The sequence below is a fragment of the Mus caroli genome, chromosome 12, assembly GCF_900094665.2.
Source record: "Mus caroli chromosome 12, CAROLI_EIJ_v1.1, whole genome shotgun sequence".
Taxonomy (NCBI): Eukaryota; Metazoa; Chordata; class Mammalia; order Rodentia; family Muridae; genus Mus; species Mus caroli.
This window is the reverse complement of record NC_034581.1, coordinates 395357-413449: the sequence shown is the minus strand read 5'-3', so window position 1 is coordinate 413449 and position 18093 is coordinate 395357. Positions and strand designations below refer to the sequence as shown.

Below are 18093 nucleotides of genomic sequence, written 5' to 3'. Positions count from 1 at the left end.
AAGGGGTGGGGGTGGGTGGGTGGGGGACTGGGGGTGGGGAGTGTATTGGGGACTTTTTGGATAGCATTGGAAATGTAATTGAGGAAATTACCTAATTAAAAAAAATAAATAAAGTGCATTGATCGTTAAAAAAAAAAAAAAAAAGAACACGGGCTGCTCTTCCAACAGTCCCAGGTTTGATTCCCAGCATTCATATGGTGGCTCCCAGCTATCTGTAACTCCAGTTCCAGGGAATCCAAGGCCCTCTTCTGACCTGCCCAGCCACCAGGAACACATGTGATATAGATATACACTCAGGAAAACCACGCATACACATAAAATAATAGTAACAGTAAAAGAACTTTAAATGTCTGCTTAGTTTTAGAGATATACAAAACAAGAATGCACTATCCCAATAATATAAACAGACATAAAATACTTTAGAGTCTTTCATTACTCAGGAAAAGTATAACAGTATCAGTTAATTTTAGACTTTGAAAAATCAAAAATACATGTGACAGTCACTAAGATCAAAAAGAAAGACATAAAAATGATTTTTTTTTAAATGGGCACTGGTATGAGGGTGTCAGATCTCCTGGAACTGGAGTTACAGACAGTTGTGAGCTGTTGTGTGGGTGCTGGGAATTAAACCAGGGTCCTCTGGAAGGGTAGCCAGTGCTCTTAACCACTAAGCCATCTCTCCAGCCCCACAATAAAATAATTGTAAGGGTTATCACCAACTGCAATGCCTAACAGCCTTTTTATAACTAAAACCAACCAAACAAACAAACAAACAAACAGAGTAATGACAGATTCCTTCAGGAGGCAGAGGCAGATGGATCGCTGTGAAGTTCCAGGATAGCCAGGGCTATACAGTGAGATCATGTCTTTAAAAATAATAACTAAAACTAAACAATACTCAGATTGTTGATTTTTATATATAGCATTCATGTGGCCCTGAGTTCAATCCCTATACCAGAAAGAAGGGAGAGGGTAGGGGGAAAAATCAACACCAAACAGTACTTTGGTTATGTCTCTAAATGTGAAAAATCTGAGGTTAATTGAGGAGGCAGGCAGTTCGTTTTGTTTTTTGAAACAAGGTCTCCTGTTGCCCAGGCTGGCAGAGAACAACATGAATTTCTAATCCTCCTAGCTTCACCTCCTGGGTGCCATGAGTATGTAAAAGTGCCACTCACTCGCTGCTGTGAGAAGGAAGAAAGCGATAAAGCAAATCAGGGTGGTCCCACCCGCAAGGTGCAGGGCAGTGCGACGGGACCAGACAAAAGGAAGACAGGCACAAGTTACTGCCAGCATTCAGAGCCTTGGGGCAGACAGTGGGCACATGGATGGATTAGTTCTATGAATGAATGAAAGAGGAAGGGAAGAACATACATGCAAGATAATAATAGTAGTGATAATAGTAATAAATAATCATAATCATAGAAAAGCACTGGCAGCAGCCCAGGAAGGCTCAGGTGGTGCTGCAGGAAGAGGGACGCCACACAAGGTATACAGACTAGAGAGATAATCAAAAGACAGAGTGACAGGACTCAGTAATTGACTGCATGTGGACTCTGGGAAAAGACAACATATGAGTGACTCTCTCAGGTTTCAGGAATGGATGGGCACTTGGGCCACTGTCTGACAAAGGGATCCAAATCTTAACATATGAAGACCCATGGCAACGAGCACCGAGCCACGTAATGGCTCGCCGCATACCTAGTTTATCCACTGCCCACCACATGAAATCAGACAGTCAGGGTAAGAACTAAACAACCAGGTACCCCAGGGGCACACACACACTGACAGTCTGAGTGCAAGACACAATCCCTACACACATTTGGCCCTACCACTCAGGTACTTCTGTTTGATATTCCAAAGCACTGGGCCTCTCTTCTCCCCCTTCACCTAGGCATGGAAGGAGTAGGGTTGATAGTAGATGATGGCAGGCATCTTGAAGTCAGCACAAGGATAAAGCTGACACAAGGGACTAAGTGAGGAACAGCCTGAGGAAAGCCAGCCAGAGCCAGCCACTGCAGCAGCACAGGGCTGGCATTCCTGCAGACTCCTGGCATCACGGACTCTCTCAGCCTGGTATCTAAGACACTAACACAGAGGCAGAAAGCAGAAAGGATGTTGTACGTAAAAGCCCCAGAATGTAAGCCTAGCAAGGAAGTGAGGCAGCCCTGCTGTCCCTGCACGCCAGGAACATGAGTTTCCCTGCTCCACCAGACCACAGGCCATCAGCACCTGTGGTGTGAGGGACCGTGGGGTTGAACATGAGTTTGTCAGGGTTTCCAGCGCTCCCTGTGGTTTCCCCTCTGTCCCACACACAGATGCCTGTACGGTCCAGCGGTTCTTAAGTTCTCACATAGTACTTAGAAAACAATGAATCCTCAGAAAATATTCACTTAAGGAACAAAATCCAAACCCCAATTGTTCCTAATCTGTGTAGAAGCTTTATCATCAACTATACCACTGAGAAATCATTTAGACAAAACTACTAACTATAAATCTGGAGGTGAAAGAAGTTAAAATTAACTAATTACTGAAGTCAATCTTTTTTTTTGTCCGAGACAGGGTTTCTCTGTGTAGCCCTGGCTGTCCTGGAACTCACTCTGTAGACCGGGCTGGCCTCGAACTTAGAAATCTGCCTGTCTCTGCCTCCCATGTGCTGGGATTAAAGGCGTGCACCACCACGCCCGGCTCTGAATTCAATCTTTAACCTTGGAGAATTATAAATACAAAGTATGAAAGACTCGACTAAAATAAGTAACTAGATAATCCACACATCAAAGGAACTGCCCAGCCTAAATCATAAAAGTGCCACTCAATAAAATGGTGAACAGGAAGGATTTAACACTAAATACACTGATATACAGATATACAAAAACAAAGTCAAATTATTAGATCCCTTGTTATTTCCAGTATAAAGAAGCCAATTTTAAATTTCTGGAGAGATAAATGATTCTTATCATATACAGATCTGAGTTACTAAAGATGTGAATAATATTGATCTGAAACTTACCAAGCTCCCCTCTAGCACAGCACATTACTGCCGTTCCTCAGCCCCTCTCTCTGCGTTTGCTAGTTCTGTTTGGCTGCTCCTTCAGCCATGTTTCCTCCCCTCCCACGCCCACCTCCTCTCTTTTGGCAGGACCCAGATTGAACCTAGGGTGCTCTACACAGCACCAGCCTTCTCTGTCTCTTCTGATAAACTATCTAGCTATTCTGTGTGTGTGTGTGTGTGTGTGTGTGTGTGTGTGTGTGTGTGTGTTGCTCACAAGTGTGTATGTTAGTGGTGTGAGGCCATGCATGTACACACAGAAGCCAGAGGACATCGGGAGACTCTATCCTTCTTGCCTTGAGAGAGGGTCACTCACTGAGTCGGAAGCTCACAGCTGTGCTAGGTTGGCTGGGTAGCAAGCTCTCAGCACCCACCTATCTCAGCCCACCCAACACTGAGGTTATGGCCATAAGCAGCCACGCCCTTCTTTCTGTGTAACTGGTGGGATTCAAACTACAGCTCCAGGATGATGGCTGGGAACCACAAAGCTTGACATTTTTAAAGTTGGCTCTGAGATTATGCTGAGGTCCTGCTTTTGCCACACTTTTCATAAAACTGAGCCACCTCCCCAGCCCAGAATCAGTGTTTTTAATCCCCACTCACCTTTCGAGTGGTAAGGTAATTTTTATTACTATATTTTTAAAAATTGTTTATTGATCTGATTTGTGTTGTGAACTGGCTGAATCGCTGGATTAGGGACATGATGAGACTACAAAGGGTAGCAATTTCTACCCTGGGTTCTAGGTCACAGGACTCCGCTCTTAGAGAGTATGAGATTAATGTTTGGATTCATAACCCTATCTTTTAAATGACTTTATGATTCTGGGACTTTTACGTATTATAGACTCTTATTTTTAAAATTCAAATTTCTTTAAGTAATTTTCTATCGAATGGGTAAAAATATCCAACTTGCAACATAAATATATTATGGCTCTGGGAAAGCCTAATGCGTGGCCTGGCTTTGTCCCACCCATACTTTCTCACTAACTCACTGAATTTCTGCTACTATAACATGCAACTATTACCATTTTACTAGCTTATAAATTCAACATAAAGAGAAAAAGACAGGGCTGGAGAGATGGCTCAGTGGTTAAGAGCACTCACTTAGAGCTCTTCCAGAGGTCCTAAGTTCAATTCCCAGCAACCACTTGGTGGCTCACAACCATCTGTAATGGGATCCCATGCCCTCTTCTGGTGTGTCTGAAGGCAGTGACAGTGTATTCATATATATATAATAAATAAACCTTTAAAAAAAAAAGAAAAGAAAAGAAAAAAAACAACACAAAGCAGGGAGCATTCCCATGCGAATCCAGTGGTCAACACAACATCAGTGAGAAGCAGCAGGAACTCTTGGTTCCTGGAGCAGAACCGCTTCTCAGCATTCCATCCCTCAGGATTGTTTGCTTTGGTTTTGCTTTGGTTTTTATAGTAGAGGAACTCATCTCCAGTTTAATTGTGGTACGCTAAGGTAGTTTCTTGCTCATGTTGTGAGGTCTACCGAAAAAGTCTGAAATAGATTCTTAGAAGTTTATGAAGAAAAAACTTCAGCTCAAAGGCATTTGGTGTTACAGAGTGGAGAAAGATGGGTTAAGCGTTTCTCAATCCTTGGGGACAGGCTTATCATTTCACCACAGTTTGACTCAAGTGGGTGAGTCTCATCCACTGCATCTACAGTGGAGCTCCAGCTGACACACACCAGAGGACAGTGAGTGGCTGCCTGCCCAGGATGCAGGAAGGGCTTACACTGAGCAATTCACCTCAAGTGGGGCTCTAGGCTGACAAGAGTTAGCAAGGCAGGGTGAGAAACGGGAGATGAAGAGATGGGCGGGATTGAAAGGAAGTGAGCAGGTACGAGCCTGTCGTAGGCGGCGACCATGAAATTGAGGAGGAGACTGATGGACTGCTCCACGCTGATCTGGTGAGTAGAAGGAAGGCGCTTGTTCAACTGATAGTAGATGGACGAGATGACAGTCTCCAGGCGGGACACGCTGATCTCCGTGCTGTGGTCCAGCGTGTTAAGGCCATTGTCTCGGAAAGCTTCGATCATGTTCCAGATATCAACAAGATGAACTAAATCAAAGAATATAAACTGTCAGAAATTTTAAAGGACAGTGTCACCTCACAAGTGGACATTTAAACTGATTGACTCATTCCACCTGTATTAAGTAATTGATGCTTCAAATCTTTGTAAATAGTGACCCCTGTGACCTCTATCAGCTGATAGTATAATAGAAAAAGTATACCAAGAATTACTCTTAAGAACGTCCCCTTTCAAAACAAATTATTGTTACATCTATTTAATTATTTATTTATTTTAAAGATTTATTTATTTATTATATGTAAGTACACTGTAGCTGTCTCCAGATGCGCCAGAAGAGGGCGTCAGAGCTCATTACAGGTGGTTGTGAACCTTTTTGAACTCAGGACCTTTGGAAGAGCAGTCAGTGCTCTTAACCTCTAAGCCATCTCTCCAGCTCTACATTTATTTATTTGAAGCATGGGATGTTGGTACATATATGCCGGATGTATGTACGTAATGGCACATGTATGAAAGTCAAAGTACAACATTTAAGAGTTGCTTCTTGGGCTGGTGAGATGGCTCAGTGGGTAAGAGCACCCGACTGCTCTTCTGAAGGTCCGAAGTTCAGATCCCAGCAAGCACATGGTGGCTCACAACCATCCGTAATGAAATCTGATGCCCTCTTCTGGAGTGTCTGAAGACAGCTACAGGGTACTTACATATAATCAATAAATAAATCTTAAAAAAAAAAAAAAAAAAGAGTTGCTTCTCTCCTTCCTTCCTCTTTTTTGTCCTGAGACAGGGTTTCTCTGTGTAGCCCTGGATGTCCTGGAACTCACTTTGTAGACCAGGCTGGCCTCAAACTCAGAAATCTGCCTGCCTCTGCCTCCCAAGTGCTGGGATTAAAGGCGTGCGCCACCACGCCCCAGTTTCTCTCTTTCCACCATGTGAGTTCAGAATGGGTGATGAGTGCCTCTAAACACTGAGACAGTCCAATATTCAGCTTGTTTAGCAATCTGCCGCAACATCCTGAATCATCTTTATTTGTATATTAATCTGGCAATTTCAGCAACATTTTACATCTCAAATTTTACTCTCTATAGCCCTAAGAAGTATAACTGTATTAAGTATAACTCTACCATGCTGTGTGGCCTAATCAATGTTCTGAACAATGTATCCAAAAGACAAATTTGTTTAAATTTGCTTATTTAAGTTTATTCAAATCCATTTGTCTACATTTAAATTTGTTTTTATACAAATTGTTTTAAACTTTGTTTTGAGCAAATCAGATAACTATCTCCCTGGATCTACCCTTCTCCTGACATAAATAAAAACCATGGGTAAAACACTTAAAAACAAGCAAACAATAGGGCCTTTTTAGCACATTGGTGACTTGGGGCCAGGACTTCAGTCAGACCTGCACCCATCAAAAGAAAGGATAATACCTTAGAAGAGCAGTTGTTAAGAAGACATGACTTCGCCAGGCAGTGGTGGCGCACGCCTTTAATCCCAGCACCTGGGAGGCAGAGGCAGGAGGATTTCTGAGTTCGAGGCCAGCCTGGTCTACAAAGTGAGTTCCAGGACAACCAGAAAAACCCTGTCTCGAAAAAAAAAAAAAAAAAAAAAAAAAAAAAAAAAAAAAGAAGCAGCAGCAGCTAGCTGGGGCTACAAGAGACCTTGCCTCAGTTAACATAAAACAAAACCAAGGTTTGGACATGATAGCTGCCCAGTGAGTAATAACACTTACTGTGCAAACATTAGGGCCTGAGTCCAAACCCTAGCAGCCCATGTAGAAGGCCAGGTATGTGGCAACCTTTCCACCTGGCCAGGTCCTGCACAGCTTGCATCAGGGTCTAGCCAGACAAAGACTGTTACAGAAAATCACAACCAACCAAACTGCAGAGTATGAGTGAATGATCGCATATTGCCCAGCCACAACTGCTACATCTACAACATAACTCCTACATCTAAGGCTCACCAAACAGCACAGAAGGGGTACAAGTCAGAGGACCAGGAAGTCCCCTGTGAAAACGTGCCTTCTACCTATGACAGGAAAGGTACACCATGAAGTCTCAACAACATGGCTGCCTAAACAAGACTGAACAAGGGCAATGCCAACAGACATGCCAGCATGGAAGAAAGCTAACTGGTGGAAGAGGTATTTCATGGGGGTGAACTTTGGCATTTCAAAGTTACAGTTTTAACAGCTGTAAGCCATCAAGCAGTAAGCATCAGCTACTGTTCCAGTGCCATGCCTGCCAGTCTCCTGCCATGTTCCCAGCCATGATAGACATAGACTCCCCTTCTGAAACTGTGAGCCTCCGATAACTGTTGCCTCTATAAACACAGCCACAGGAAAGTAACTAAACAACTAACACCATCTGCCCACAGCTCACAGCACTGTACACACAGCCCATACTCTCCCCAGAATAACTATGGGGAAATTATAAAAACATTCACACAGCTGCTCTAAGACAGTGCTTTTCAAGCTCTCTGGCCACAGCCCACACTCACCCACAGGGGTATTTAATACCAGGCAATCATTATTTCTGCATTTCTTTCTCTCTCTCCCTCTCTCTTGTACACACACATGCATCTAGATACAGAGAAGTTCCTCCCTAGCTGCACCTGGTTGCTTCCTTCTCTAGTCTTCTTTAGTATTACACTTTACGTTAGCTATGGCCCATCAAAGCAACTTCGAGAAGCACTTGATGGGTCGTCATCCAAAATCTGAAAATTAATGCTTTAGGAAATGACAATGAGAAAATTGTGGGGGCTGGTGAGATGGCTCAGAGGGTAAGAGCTCTTCCAAACTGCTCTTCCAAAGGTCCTGAGTTCAAATACCAGCAACCACATGGTGGCTCACAAACATCCGTAACAAAATCTGATGCCCTCTTCTGGAGTGTCTGAAGACAGCTACTGTATAATAAATAAATAAATAAATAAATAAATAAATAAATATTTTTTTAAAAAGGAAAAAGAAAAAACTGTGGCTGAAGCCGGGCAGTGGTTTATTTCCAGCACTTGGGAGGCAGAGGCAGGATGATCTCTGAGTTCGAGGCCAGCCTGGTCTACAGAGTGTGTCCCAGGACAGCGAGGGCTACACAGAAAAACCCTGCCTCAAAAAAACAAAACAAAACAAAAAAACAAACACGTGGCTGAAACCCAAGACAGCATGATAAGCTCTAAGAATTTAGGATTTATAAGTCTGTTCTTTCTATTTATCAAGACAGGGTCTCACTGTGCAGCCCTGGCTAGCATGGAACTCGAGATGTAAACCAGGCTGGCCCTGAATTCAAGGAGACATGCCTGCCTCTAAGGTATGCATCACCACACCCCAAACCAAACCTGACAGAAAATGTAATTTTTTTAATATTTATTTATTTATATATAGGTTTTTTTATCTGCATGTACATCTATCCACACACCAGAAGGCGGCACAGGATCTGATGGTTGTGAACCGCCATTGTAGGTGCTGGGAATTAAACTCAGGACCTCTGCAAAAGCAACCAGTCCTCTTAAACACTAAACCATTTCTCTACCCACCCCGTCCCCCTTTTAAAAATGTATTTATGTATATGGGAAGAATTTTTTTTAAGCCTTAACATCTGACAGAAGTTATCATATGTAAAATGGATTGCTAGAGTCACTTGTTAATAATAAATGGTAAAACTCAGTCTTCTGTTTTTTTGTTTTTGTTTTTGTTTTTTGGGGTTTTTTGAAAGGCCCAGGCTGGCTTTGCACTCAGAAATTCACCTGCTTCTGCCTCCCAAGTGCTGGGATTAAAGGTGTGCACCAACACTGCCTGGAAAAATTCAGTCCCTTAAAACAGATTTTCTAGTTCTTAGGCTAATGTGCTTTCCATTATACAAACAGCCTCTCATTAATGCATGTGCATGTGAGAAAAATACAGCAACTCATCTTCTCAGACAGTGACAATATGTATGTGTACATATATCTGTACATATTTTATAATCCACATGATAACAGGTACTTATTAAAATGAGTCAATCTGTGTTATAGTACTTAACCTAAATTTAATTTAAAAAAAATCAATGTTCACTAAATCTGTATCAAAATATCAAGACCTTTCTTTCAGAAGCTAGTAATTATATTAATTTTGTACAAAAGATTTTCTCCCGATTAGATAACAATTATATTACGTCATCTCAGAACCTGTCACTAATCACTACTGCTAGTGAGTGGGGCAGGCTCAACTGCGCAGAGTAAAAGCAAACTCATGAACACTGAAAATCTGAGTTTGGTGTCAGAACCCACATGGTAGAACAAGAAAAATAACTCCTAAAAATTGTCTTCTGCCCTCTGTGAACTACAGCAAGGCATATATACACATGCCCACACACACACCAGCACCTCCATGTGCGCATGTGTATACATACAATATAAATAAAAATAAAATAAGAAACCCACATTCTAGCAACATTATTTATAACATTATCAATTTTATTAAACATTTTAAGGGACACAGGAATAAAGTGACAAAATTCGTAATATTTCAGTCAAACAGAACTGGGGCCAGAGAGACGGCTGAGTGGTTAAGAGCACTTACTGCTCTTACGCATGACCCAAGCTCAGATGCCAGCACCCATGTCAGGTGGCTCACACTGCCTACGACCCCAGCTCCAAGAGATACTCCACCTCTGGCTTCTGGGGAATCTACACTTGTGTGCACATGCTCACATGCAGACATACCCTTATACACATAATTCTATAATAGAAATACATTCTTTACAAAACGACAAACAGAATTTAACTAACCTTATGATATGCCTGGAAAATACTGAAATTATTTCATAATATCAGGAGCCCTATCTGCCCATTGAAGAGGTAAGAAATGACTTACGGTTGCATCTCTTCTGTACAAATCGTAACTTGCAAGCTGTTCTGTACGTTGATAGTCGTATGACATCAAAGTTCTGAGCACCTGAGAAAGGGACAAAGTGAAAGGCTGAGCTGTGCTGAGTGCACCATGGCTGCTTGCTGAAGTGTAGCTCCACTGTGATGTGCACAGGGAAGGAGAGGTGAAGCAATGCTGTGCACGTGCCCACTGCACGCCAAGATGCTGCCAACAGTTTTGCCTTCTGCTAAGCAAGAGAACTCAGAGAGGGGAGGACACACAATGCGTCCATCAGTAGGCTGCAGGGTCAGGAAAGTAGAGAGACGAATGGAAGAGAGTCTACAGTCAAGAAGGTAAACTACGCCGGGCGTGGTGGCGCACGCCTTTAATCCCAGCACACGGGAGGCAGAGGCAGGTGGATTTCTGAGTTTGAGGCCAGCCTGGTCTACAAAGTGAGTTCCAGGACAGCCAGGGCTACACAGAGAAACCCTGTCNTACAAGCTTGAGCCTAGCCTGTACCACACAGTGAGACCCATTTCAAAGAGGTGAGGAGACAGAGTCAAAAAGAAGTCAATAAACTGCAGTTTCAGTCTGACTCCATAACAGGGCCTGTCTGTGGCCATGCCTCACATGTCTTTCCCGCACATGGCCTCATAGAGAGAACTGGACCAGCTAACCCTAAGGCCCCTCTTAATCTGTGGCCACCTGCCCTTTTCTATGATTGGTCACATGGTATTTCTTTGCTTCTAGTATACTATACCTCTCCCCACAAAAATGTCTCTACCACCTCAAGTGCTGGGGACTGAATCCAGGGAATATGCCAGGCAAGTGCTCTGCCACAGAGATACACCCCCCAGGCTGCTCTTTTATTAGAGCATGTCTCAATAAATAGTACCTGCCTTGAGCTTGCTATGTACCCAGCCTGGCCTCAACCTTACAATCCCACCTTCCTGACAGCTGCAATTACAGGCATGGAGCACCATAGCTGGCTGCATCTTCCTATCAAGAAGTAAAAGTTGCTGCGTGTGGTAGCACACGTCTTTAATCACAGCACCAGAGGCAAGCAGATCTCTGAGTTCAAGGCCAACCTCATCTACATAGCCAAGTTCCAGGCCAGCCAAGACTGCATAATGACACCCTGTCTCAACTTTGTAAAAAAAAGATAAAAAATATTTTTTTTAAAAGTACAAAGTAGCTGGGCAGTGGTGGTGCATACCTTTAATCCCAGCATCTGGGAAGCAGAGGCAGGAAGAACTCTTAGTTCGAGGCCAGGCTCAGAACTAAGAGTGAGTTCCAGGACTGCCAGGGCTATATAGAGAAACCCTGTCTCAAAAACAAAGAAAGAAAGAAAGAAAGAAAGAAAGAAAGAAAGAAAGAAAGAAAGAAAGAAAGATCAAAAGGCCACACAGGGAGAATGACAATTTATCCAAAGTCTTTCTATCAGAGTGAGTGTGTGTGTTCTTTGCAGGACTTGAGTTATTCCCAGGTCAATCCCATCCCCTACCCCATGGTTATTTATGTGCAGCACTGCAAGAATCACTGTGTTTGTTTGTTTTCCCCTTTTGTCTGACTCACCTGATCAAGAAAGCATCGTGTCTGGGGTTACAGCTAGTAAAAAAAAAGTAGTAGAGTTCCTACCTAGCATGAAAAAAAAAAAAAAAGAAAAAAAAGACAGGATGTGGTGGCGCATGCCTTTAATCCCAGAACTGGGGAGGCAGAGACAGGTAGATCTCTAAGTTGAAGGCCAGCCTGGGATACACAAAGAAACCCTGTCTTGGAGTGGGAGGGGGAGCAAATAGAAGAAGCCATCCCTGGAAAGGTGAACTGAACAACCCCCAGGCACAGCACGCAGCAAGCCAGTACAGCCTACTGGAAACAATGTGCAAGTGCTGCTCTTGATCTCTCCTTGGGTTGTTTCAGCTTTTCTGTTTTTGATTTGCCTCAAAATTACTATCTCCTCCTAAATCTACCTCCCAAATGCTGGGATTATAGGTGTCCCACTTAAAATGGGGTAGGGTCTCACTATGTAGCCCTCCTGCCCACCTCTAAGCACTAGCATGACAGGTACCTGGCCACACCCACCTGTGCAGTAGGACTCATAATAAAATGTCTTTAAAAGGCTTACAAAGGCTAATTCAGATCAATACTATACAAGGAATCCTAGAGCCAGCAACTGTGAAGTGGTCTGCACCACATGTCAAAGAAAACAAAATACTGGGAACCACCCAATTCCTCAAGGCCAGGCTTTGGGTGTTTTGTTTTGTTTTGTTTTTAATACCATGATATAATTTTAACAGAAGATTTTTTTTTAATCTTTTTTTTAAAGATTTATTTATTTATTAGATGTAAGTACACTGTAGCTATCTTCAGACACTCCAGAAGAGGGAGTCAGATCTTGTTATGGATGGTTGAGAGCCACCATGTGGTTGCTGGGATTTGAACTCAGCACCTTCGGAAGAGAAGAGAAGAGAAGAAAAGAGAAGAGAAGAGAAGAGAAGGACCTCAACTCAAGTCAATTCAAGTAAAGTATATGTTGTGCTGTGAGTCTTCCAATTCCATGCTTCTACAACTCCCATTCCTCCCTCTCTAAGGCTTCCAACATACAATTTCTAACTGATAGAACTATTACTTAGCCAGGCAGTGGTGGCACACACCTTTAATCCCAGGACTTGGAAGGCAGAGGCAGACAGATCTCTAAGTTCTAGGTCAACCTGGTCCATAAAGTGAATTGTCGGACAGCCAGGACACACAGAGAAACTGTCTCAAAAAAACAAACAAAAACGTAAAAAATTACTTGATAAAAATAACAACAAAGCCCACAGTATTCCACGTGGGTGAGCCGGGACACTCACGCATTTCTATGAAGAGCTGCCTCTTCTCCGCCATGGTCTTCCGCTTGTTCCCACCTTCCTCAATCATCCTAGAGATGAAGACAGACACAATGAGTCAAGGTGTGGGGTGATGGATGACTCAACCAAGTGCTCAGCTGTAAGAGGAGACCACAGTGGCCATGCACATTCTACAGGAACATCAGGGAAAATAAAGTAGGACCCTCCCACCAAGAAATGCGAGCCAGTCTCCCATTATCTGGTAGCTTCCAAGAGATACTGAACAGTCAGTATATTAAAGGAGCTGGTATGCTTACTTCCTGAGTTGAAAATACAGGACTATTTTTCTAAGGGAAGGGACTCATACTTGCTCTGGGGCTACTCTAGACCTCACAACATAGCCCACACCAGCCTTGAATTTGCAGCTACTCCCCTGCTCCAGCCTTAGGAGTGCTGGAAATACAGGCATGCACCATCGTGCCTGGCTGAGGATGACTTTTTTCCAACTTAATTATTTCCTTTCTTTCTTTCCTTCTTCATTCTTTCTTTCTCTTTCCCTTTCTCTTTCTCTCTCTCTCTTTCTTTTTACAGAACATTGAATACGTTGACACAGTTTCCTCTACCACCCATGTTTTGTAAATATTAATATATTACTAAAGTTGATTTCAGATACAACAGAAAAAAACATAATAAAGAACATGAGAATTTTCCATTTACACACACAAAAGACATAAAATTTTCTATTTTAGGTTAGACTTTATTAAACAAAAAGATACTTATACCCAAGATAAAGAGCTCTGCAAAGGGATTTTCCTGTCACATAGTTATAGCAGCAAATGCTGATGCTTAGGCTATGCCAGGTATTAAAACTCCTTACATTTGTGGAACCAAGTGTCAAGTCCCAGATATCTCAGAGGCTGAGAAAGGAGAATTTTTGAACCTATTAGTAGTTCAAAGCCAACCTGGAGAACACTGCAAGACCTTGTCATTTGCATTCCTCTCGTATCTATTCAGTCACCACACAAAAAGCCTATGTGCCTGCTTTATGATCACCATTGCTTCTGCTTCACAGATCAGGCAACAGAGGTGGAGAAAGCTAACTTGCAAAAGGACACATAACTCAACATCAGTGCCATTGAAACCTCCTGAACACGCTTTTCATATAACTGTTATTTACAGATATCTGAATCCTTAACGTCTAAAAAGCAAGAACACAGTCCATTGTACAGACCTATTTGTGCCAAATTCTGCTGAACAGAAGCCAGACAATTACCATGAGTAGATTAAACTGTTGTAAAGCACTCTCAACTATGATTAAACTCCTATCCACTAAACAAGTACAAACCATTCTCAAATATTTTATAACTACACGCTAAACAACAACTATATAAACTGTACATTCACTAGAGCAAGATGCCTGCCTGGTTATAATAAGTTCAGTTATAACCCAAAGAAAATTTAAAATGTAAATATAGTCCTTAACATTCCACATTTAAGAGTTTTATCAAGAATGACCCCATCCCAAGTCATGGAAATGTTGTTGGAGAAGCTTCAACACACACAGTTACCACAAGTCAAAGGAATTTTGAACAAAAAGTAGCCAAAAAATAAAAATAAAAAAAATAAATTTAAAAAAGCCTCCAGGAAAACTATCTAATAAAATCTAGGATTTAAAGAAAAGATAGTTGGGTCCCTACTGGATTAAAGGGAAGAGGCCGCTCCAAAGCCTGCTGCCCCCTTACCCCAGACTTGATCTCTCACCAAGTCAGTGGTTGATACAGATCAGAACAGAATCACCACAATACCCTTAATGTTCTATCTGACAGGCTACTTCAGTATTCCTTTACATCACATTTCTCAAAGCAGAGAAAACAAATTCCTAAAGATTACTGAATTCTTAGTGGTAATTTTCTAAAATTTTGGTTTTTTTGTTTGTTTGTTTGGTTTGGTTTTTTTTGAGACAAGAGTTTCTCTGAGACTCTCTTGAGCCCTGGCTGTCCTGGAACTCACTTTGTAGACCAGGCTGGCCTCGAACTCAGAAATTCGCCTGCCTCTGCCTCCGAGTGCTGGGATTAAAGGCGTGCGCCACCACCGCCTGGCAATTTTCTAAAATTTTATTTTCATTTTCAGATTCATCTTAGGAAACAACATACATCCTGGGTCATCTAGATAGCCACCACCCTACAAGTACTGACAGGCAATTTCAGCGCCCACAACTGCATGTAAAATGATTAGTGGCTGGTGAATGACAGGAAGTACAGTTTCTTGGGCACATCTGACCTGCCATCTGCTTTTTGCAAATAGAGTTTTGAAACACAGCCATGGCTATCCAGTTCTGTTTCCTTTTTCTTCTTAGGAGAGGGTTGGGGGCTAGACATGGTCTCATGTAGTCCAAGCTAGCCTCAAACTTACTAAACAACTGAGGAAGACTTTGAACTCCTAATCCTCTGCCTAAGAGGCAGGATTATAGGCCTGGCTTCATTCCTGTATTATCATCTACGGCAGAATTTCTACACTCACAAAACAATGGCAGAGTGCGGTGCATGCCACAGAGAACTTCTGGCCTAAAAAGTCTGAAGTAAAATTTACTATCCGGCCCTTTAAGAAAAAGTTTGCCCATCTTGTTACAGCTCTCACTAACACTGGATTACTACATGTCTGACTGCAATTAGGCTAGTACATCTCCTTTGTCTAAATAAAAACAATCACACAATATGCCTATTTTTCAATTCTTTACTGAAGGTCCATCCTTGGAGAGATGCTTCAATCACTCTGAAATGTCTGTACAGGTTCATGCATGTCAACACTTGGTCCCCAGCTGATGGCACTGACACTGTAGCCTAGTTAGTCAGTCAATGTGGTTGTTGGGAGCCAGTCTTCTGAGTTCACTCTGCTTCCCAGTTGCAAATAAATTGCAACCACCTGCCTCAGCTCCAGTAGCCACTATGGACTGGATCCTCAAATTGTGAACCAAAAGAAACGCTTTTGTCCATTGCTTTGTACATTTGTCTCAAGACAAGTATTTGTACATCCATCTTTTGTTTGTTTTCAGATAAAAGAAAGAAAAGAATACCCAAGGGGAAATGAAGAGATGTGAATGGAGAAGATAAAAACCTACTACAAAACTGCTTCGATAATTTGCAGCCTACCATAGAAGTAAACAATATATACTTCAGAGGTTTTAAAAAGAACAAGACAGGAGCTGAAGATATCGCTAAATGGGTAGCCTGTTTGCTTCAGAAATAGAAGGACCTAAGTTCAGATCCCCAGCACCCATATTTAAAAAAAAACAGATGTGGTGGTGTGCACCTGCAATCCCTAATGCTCATGAGAGGTGGGGGGAGGGGGAGATAAGCTGATCTCAGCAGCTCAATAGCCTGCCAGCCTAGCCAATCAGTGAGTGACCCTGTCTCAAAAACTAATGTAGACTGCAATAAACACCCAACATCAATTTCTTGTGGAGACATGAAAGAAATCAGCCCCCCAACACATGCACATGCAAGGTAACACACACACACACACACACACACACACACACGCCCCGGACACACCGATGCAGTAGATGCGGTGCGATGCAGTAGATGTTGTGGTCCTGGTTGGCCATCCTTCCCCAGATGGCTTAGTTACTTTCCTACTGCTGGAAGCTCGCTGTGTTGTCACAGCTGCATTTTTCCCTGAAGAATTCCCTTCAGCTGGCTCAACACTCTCTAGGCAAGAAGCCTGCAAAGTTTCTCCCATAAGACAACAGACAGCTGCAGTAGATGACTGACTGATAAGTCCTAAATACCCTGCCCAAGGAAGGTCTGGATCCTGGGATTTGGGGTGAGTGTATAAACACCTTAGTCAGTGAGCACAACTACTAAACCAAGCTAATGCATGTGGAACCATGAGAGACACGTGTGAAGTAAGCCTGAGCAGGTGGACTAGAGAGACCACCCAACAAGGGCTTAACACTGTTCTCTCGTAGCCCCAGGCCTGCACTCCAAACCTCAGCCTCTCCAGCTAAACCTTGCAGCACATGCTAAAAAAATAACTATCCAGAAAAGCCCTCTAGTTAGCTTGCTTGTAAAGAAAGGTGAGCTAAACCAGAGTGGAAGAATCCCCAGCTACTTTTCCTCTCCTCCTCCTCCTCCCCCTCCATTCCCTCCTACCCCGGCTCATAGGCAGTCTCATACTGAAGGCAACAAAAGCAGGAAAAGCAGCTGTGTGGAAAAGTACAGGAGGTAAAACTGTGAAGGGAAAAGTTAATGAAAGTAACCGCTTGAGAGGGAAGAAACACAGCTGCTCTTGTTCACCTTGACATGATCGTCTATGCGGAAGACCCAAGAGAATGCTCCAAATCTGCCAACTAATAAGCTACTACAGCAAGGTTAGTGATCAATACACAAAAATCAATATACAAAAGCCTATCCATTTCCTGTGTAGTACCAACACACTGAAATCTGAAATAACATAATGTCACTTTAAAAAATAAAATATAGGGAGTGGAGAGATGTCTCAGGGTCAAGAGCATGTGTGACTCTTGCAGAGGACCTAGGTTTGATGCTCAGTGCCCACACAGTGGCTCACAACAACCAAAATTCCAATTCCAGAGGATCTGATGCTCCCTTCTGAACCCCCCATGGGCAACAACTACGTATGTGGTGCACATACATACAAGCAAAACACTCACATATAAAATAAAAAGTGAATAAATCTAATAAAATTATTAAAAAATATCACTTATGTTATCATCCCTCCAAAATATAAATATTTTGTGCAAATACAGCAAAGCATGTAGAACCAATACGAAAAAAACTATAAAACTGGTGGAAAAAAAATCAACATAGAACTAAATAAATTACTGAGATTCGATGTTCATAGATAAGAAGACTAAACATTGTCAAGATGCCAGTTCCTTTAAACTCAGTCTATAGACTCAACCAAACTCTGAGCAAGTTACTTTATAAACACCAACAAACTCATCCCAATGTCTATACAAAAGACAAAAAACTAAGAATAGCCAAGATGATATCTGCAAAAAATATATATATATATATACTGAGGCCAGACACTGCCAGCTTCAAGACTCACACTGTCAAAAGGCAATCCAATGAGAAAAGTGGTCCTCTCAACAGGGGTTACTGTAAGAATTGAATGTCCAATGCAAAAACATTCTAAACACAGCAGACTTTATACTTGTGACAAAAATTAACTCAAAGTGCCCTAATTTAAAAACATAAAACTGCCGGGCGTGGTGGCGCGCGCCTTTAATCCCAGCACTCGGGAGGCAGAGGCAGGTGGATTTCTGAGTTCGAGGCCAGCCTGGTCTACAAAGTGAGTTCCAGGACAGCCAGGGCTA

At 42.5% G+C, this 18093-nt stretch overlaps 1 protein-coding gene across 12 annotated transcripts in view; it reads right to left on the bottom strand.

Moving 5' to 3' along the window:
- Window positions 1–18093, bottom strand: part of Dtnb (dystrobrevin beta) — a 193562-nt gene that overhangs the window by 162944 nt on the left and 12525 nt on the right. For 11 of the 12 annotated variants that reach the window (XM_021178988.2, XM_021178987.2, XM_029484418.1 and 8 more), the window contains exons 2-4: window positions 12777–12844; window positions 9931–10011; window positions 4903–5116 (exon numbers count right to left, since the gene is read on the bottom strand). In XM_021178988.2, the coding sequence (XP_021034647.1) occupies window positions 4903–5116; window positions 9931–10011; window positions 12777–12843 (362 nt within the window). In that variant the 5' untranslated portion in view covers window position 12844. Of the gene's footprint in view, window positions 1–4902; window positions 5117–9930; window positions 10012–12578; window positions 12651–12776; window positions 12845–18093 lie in introns of those variants that run through there. The other variant, XM_029484423.1, reaches the window with a different exon arrangement.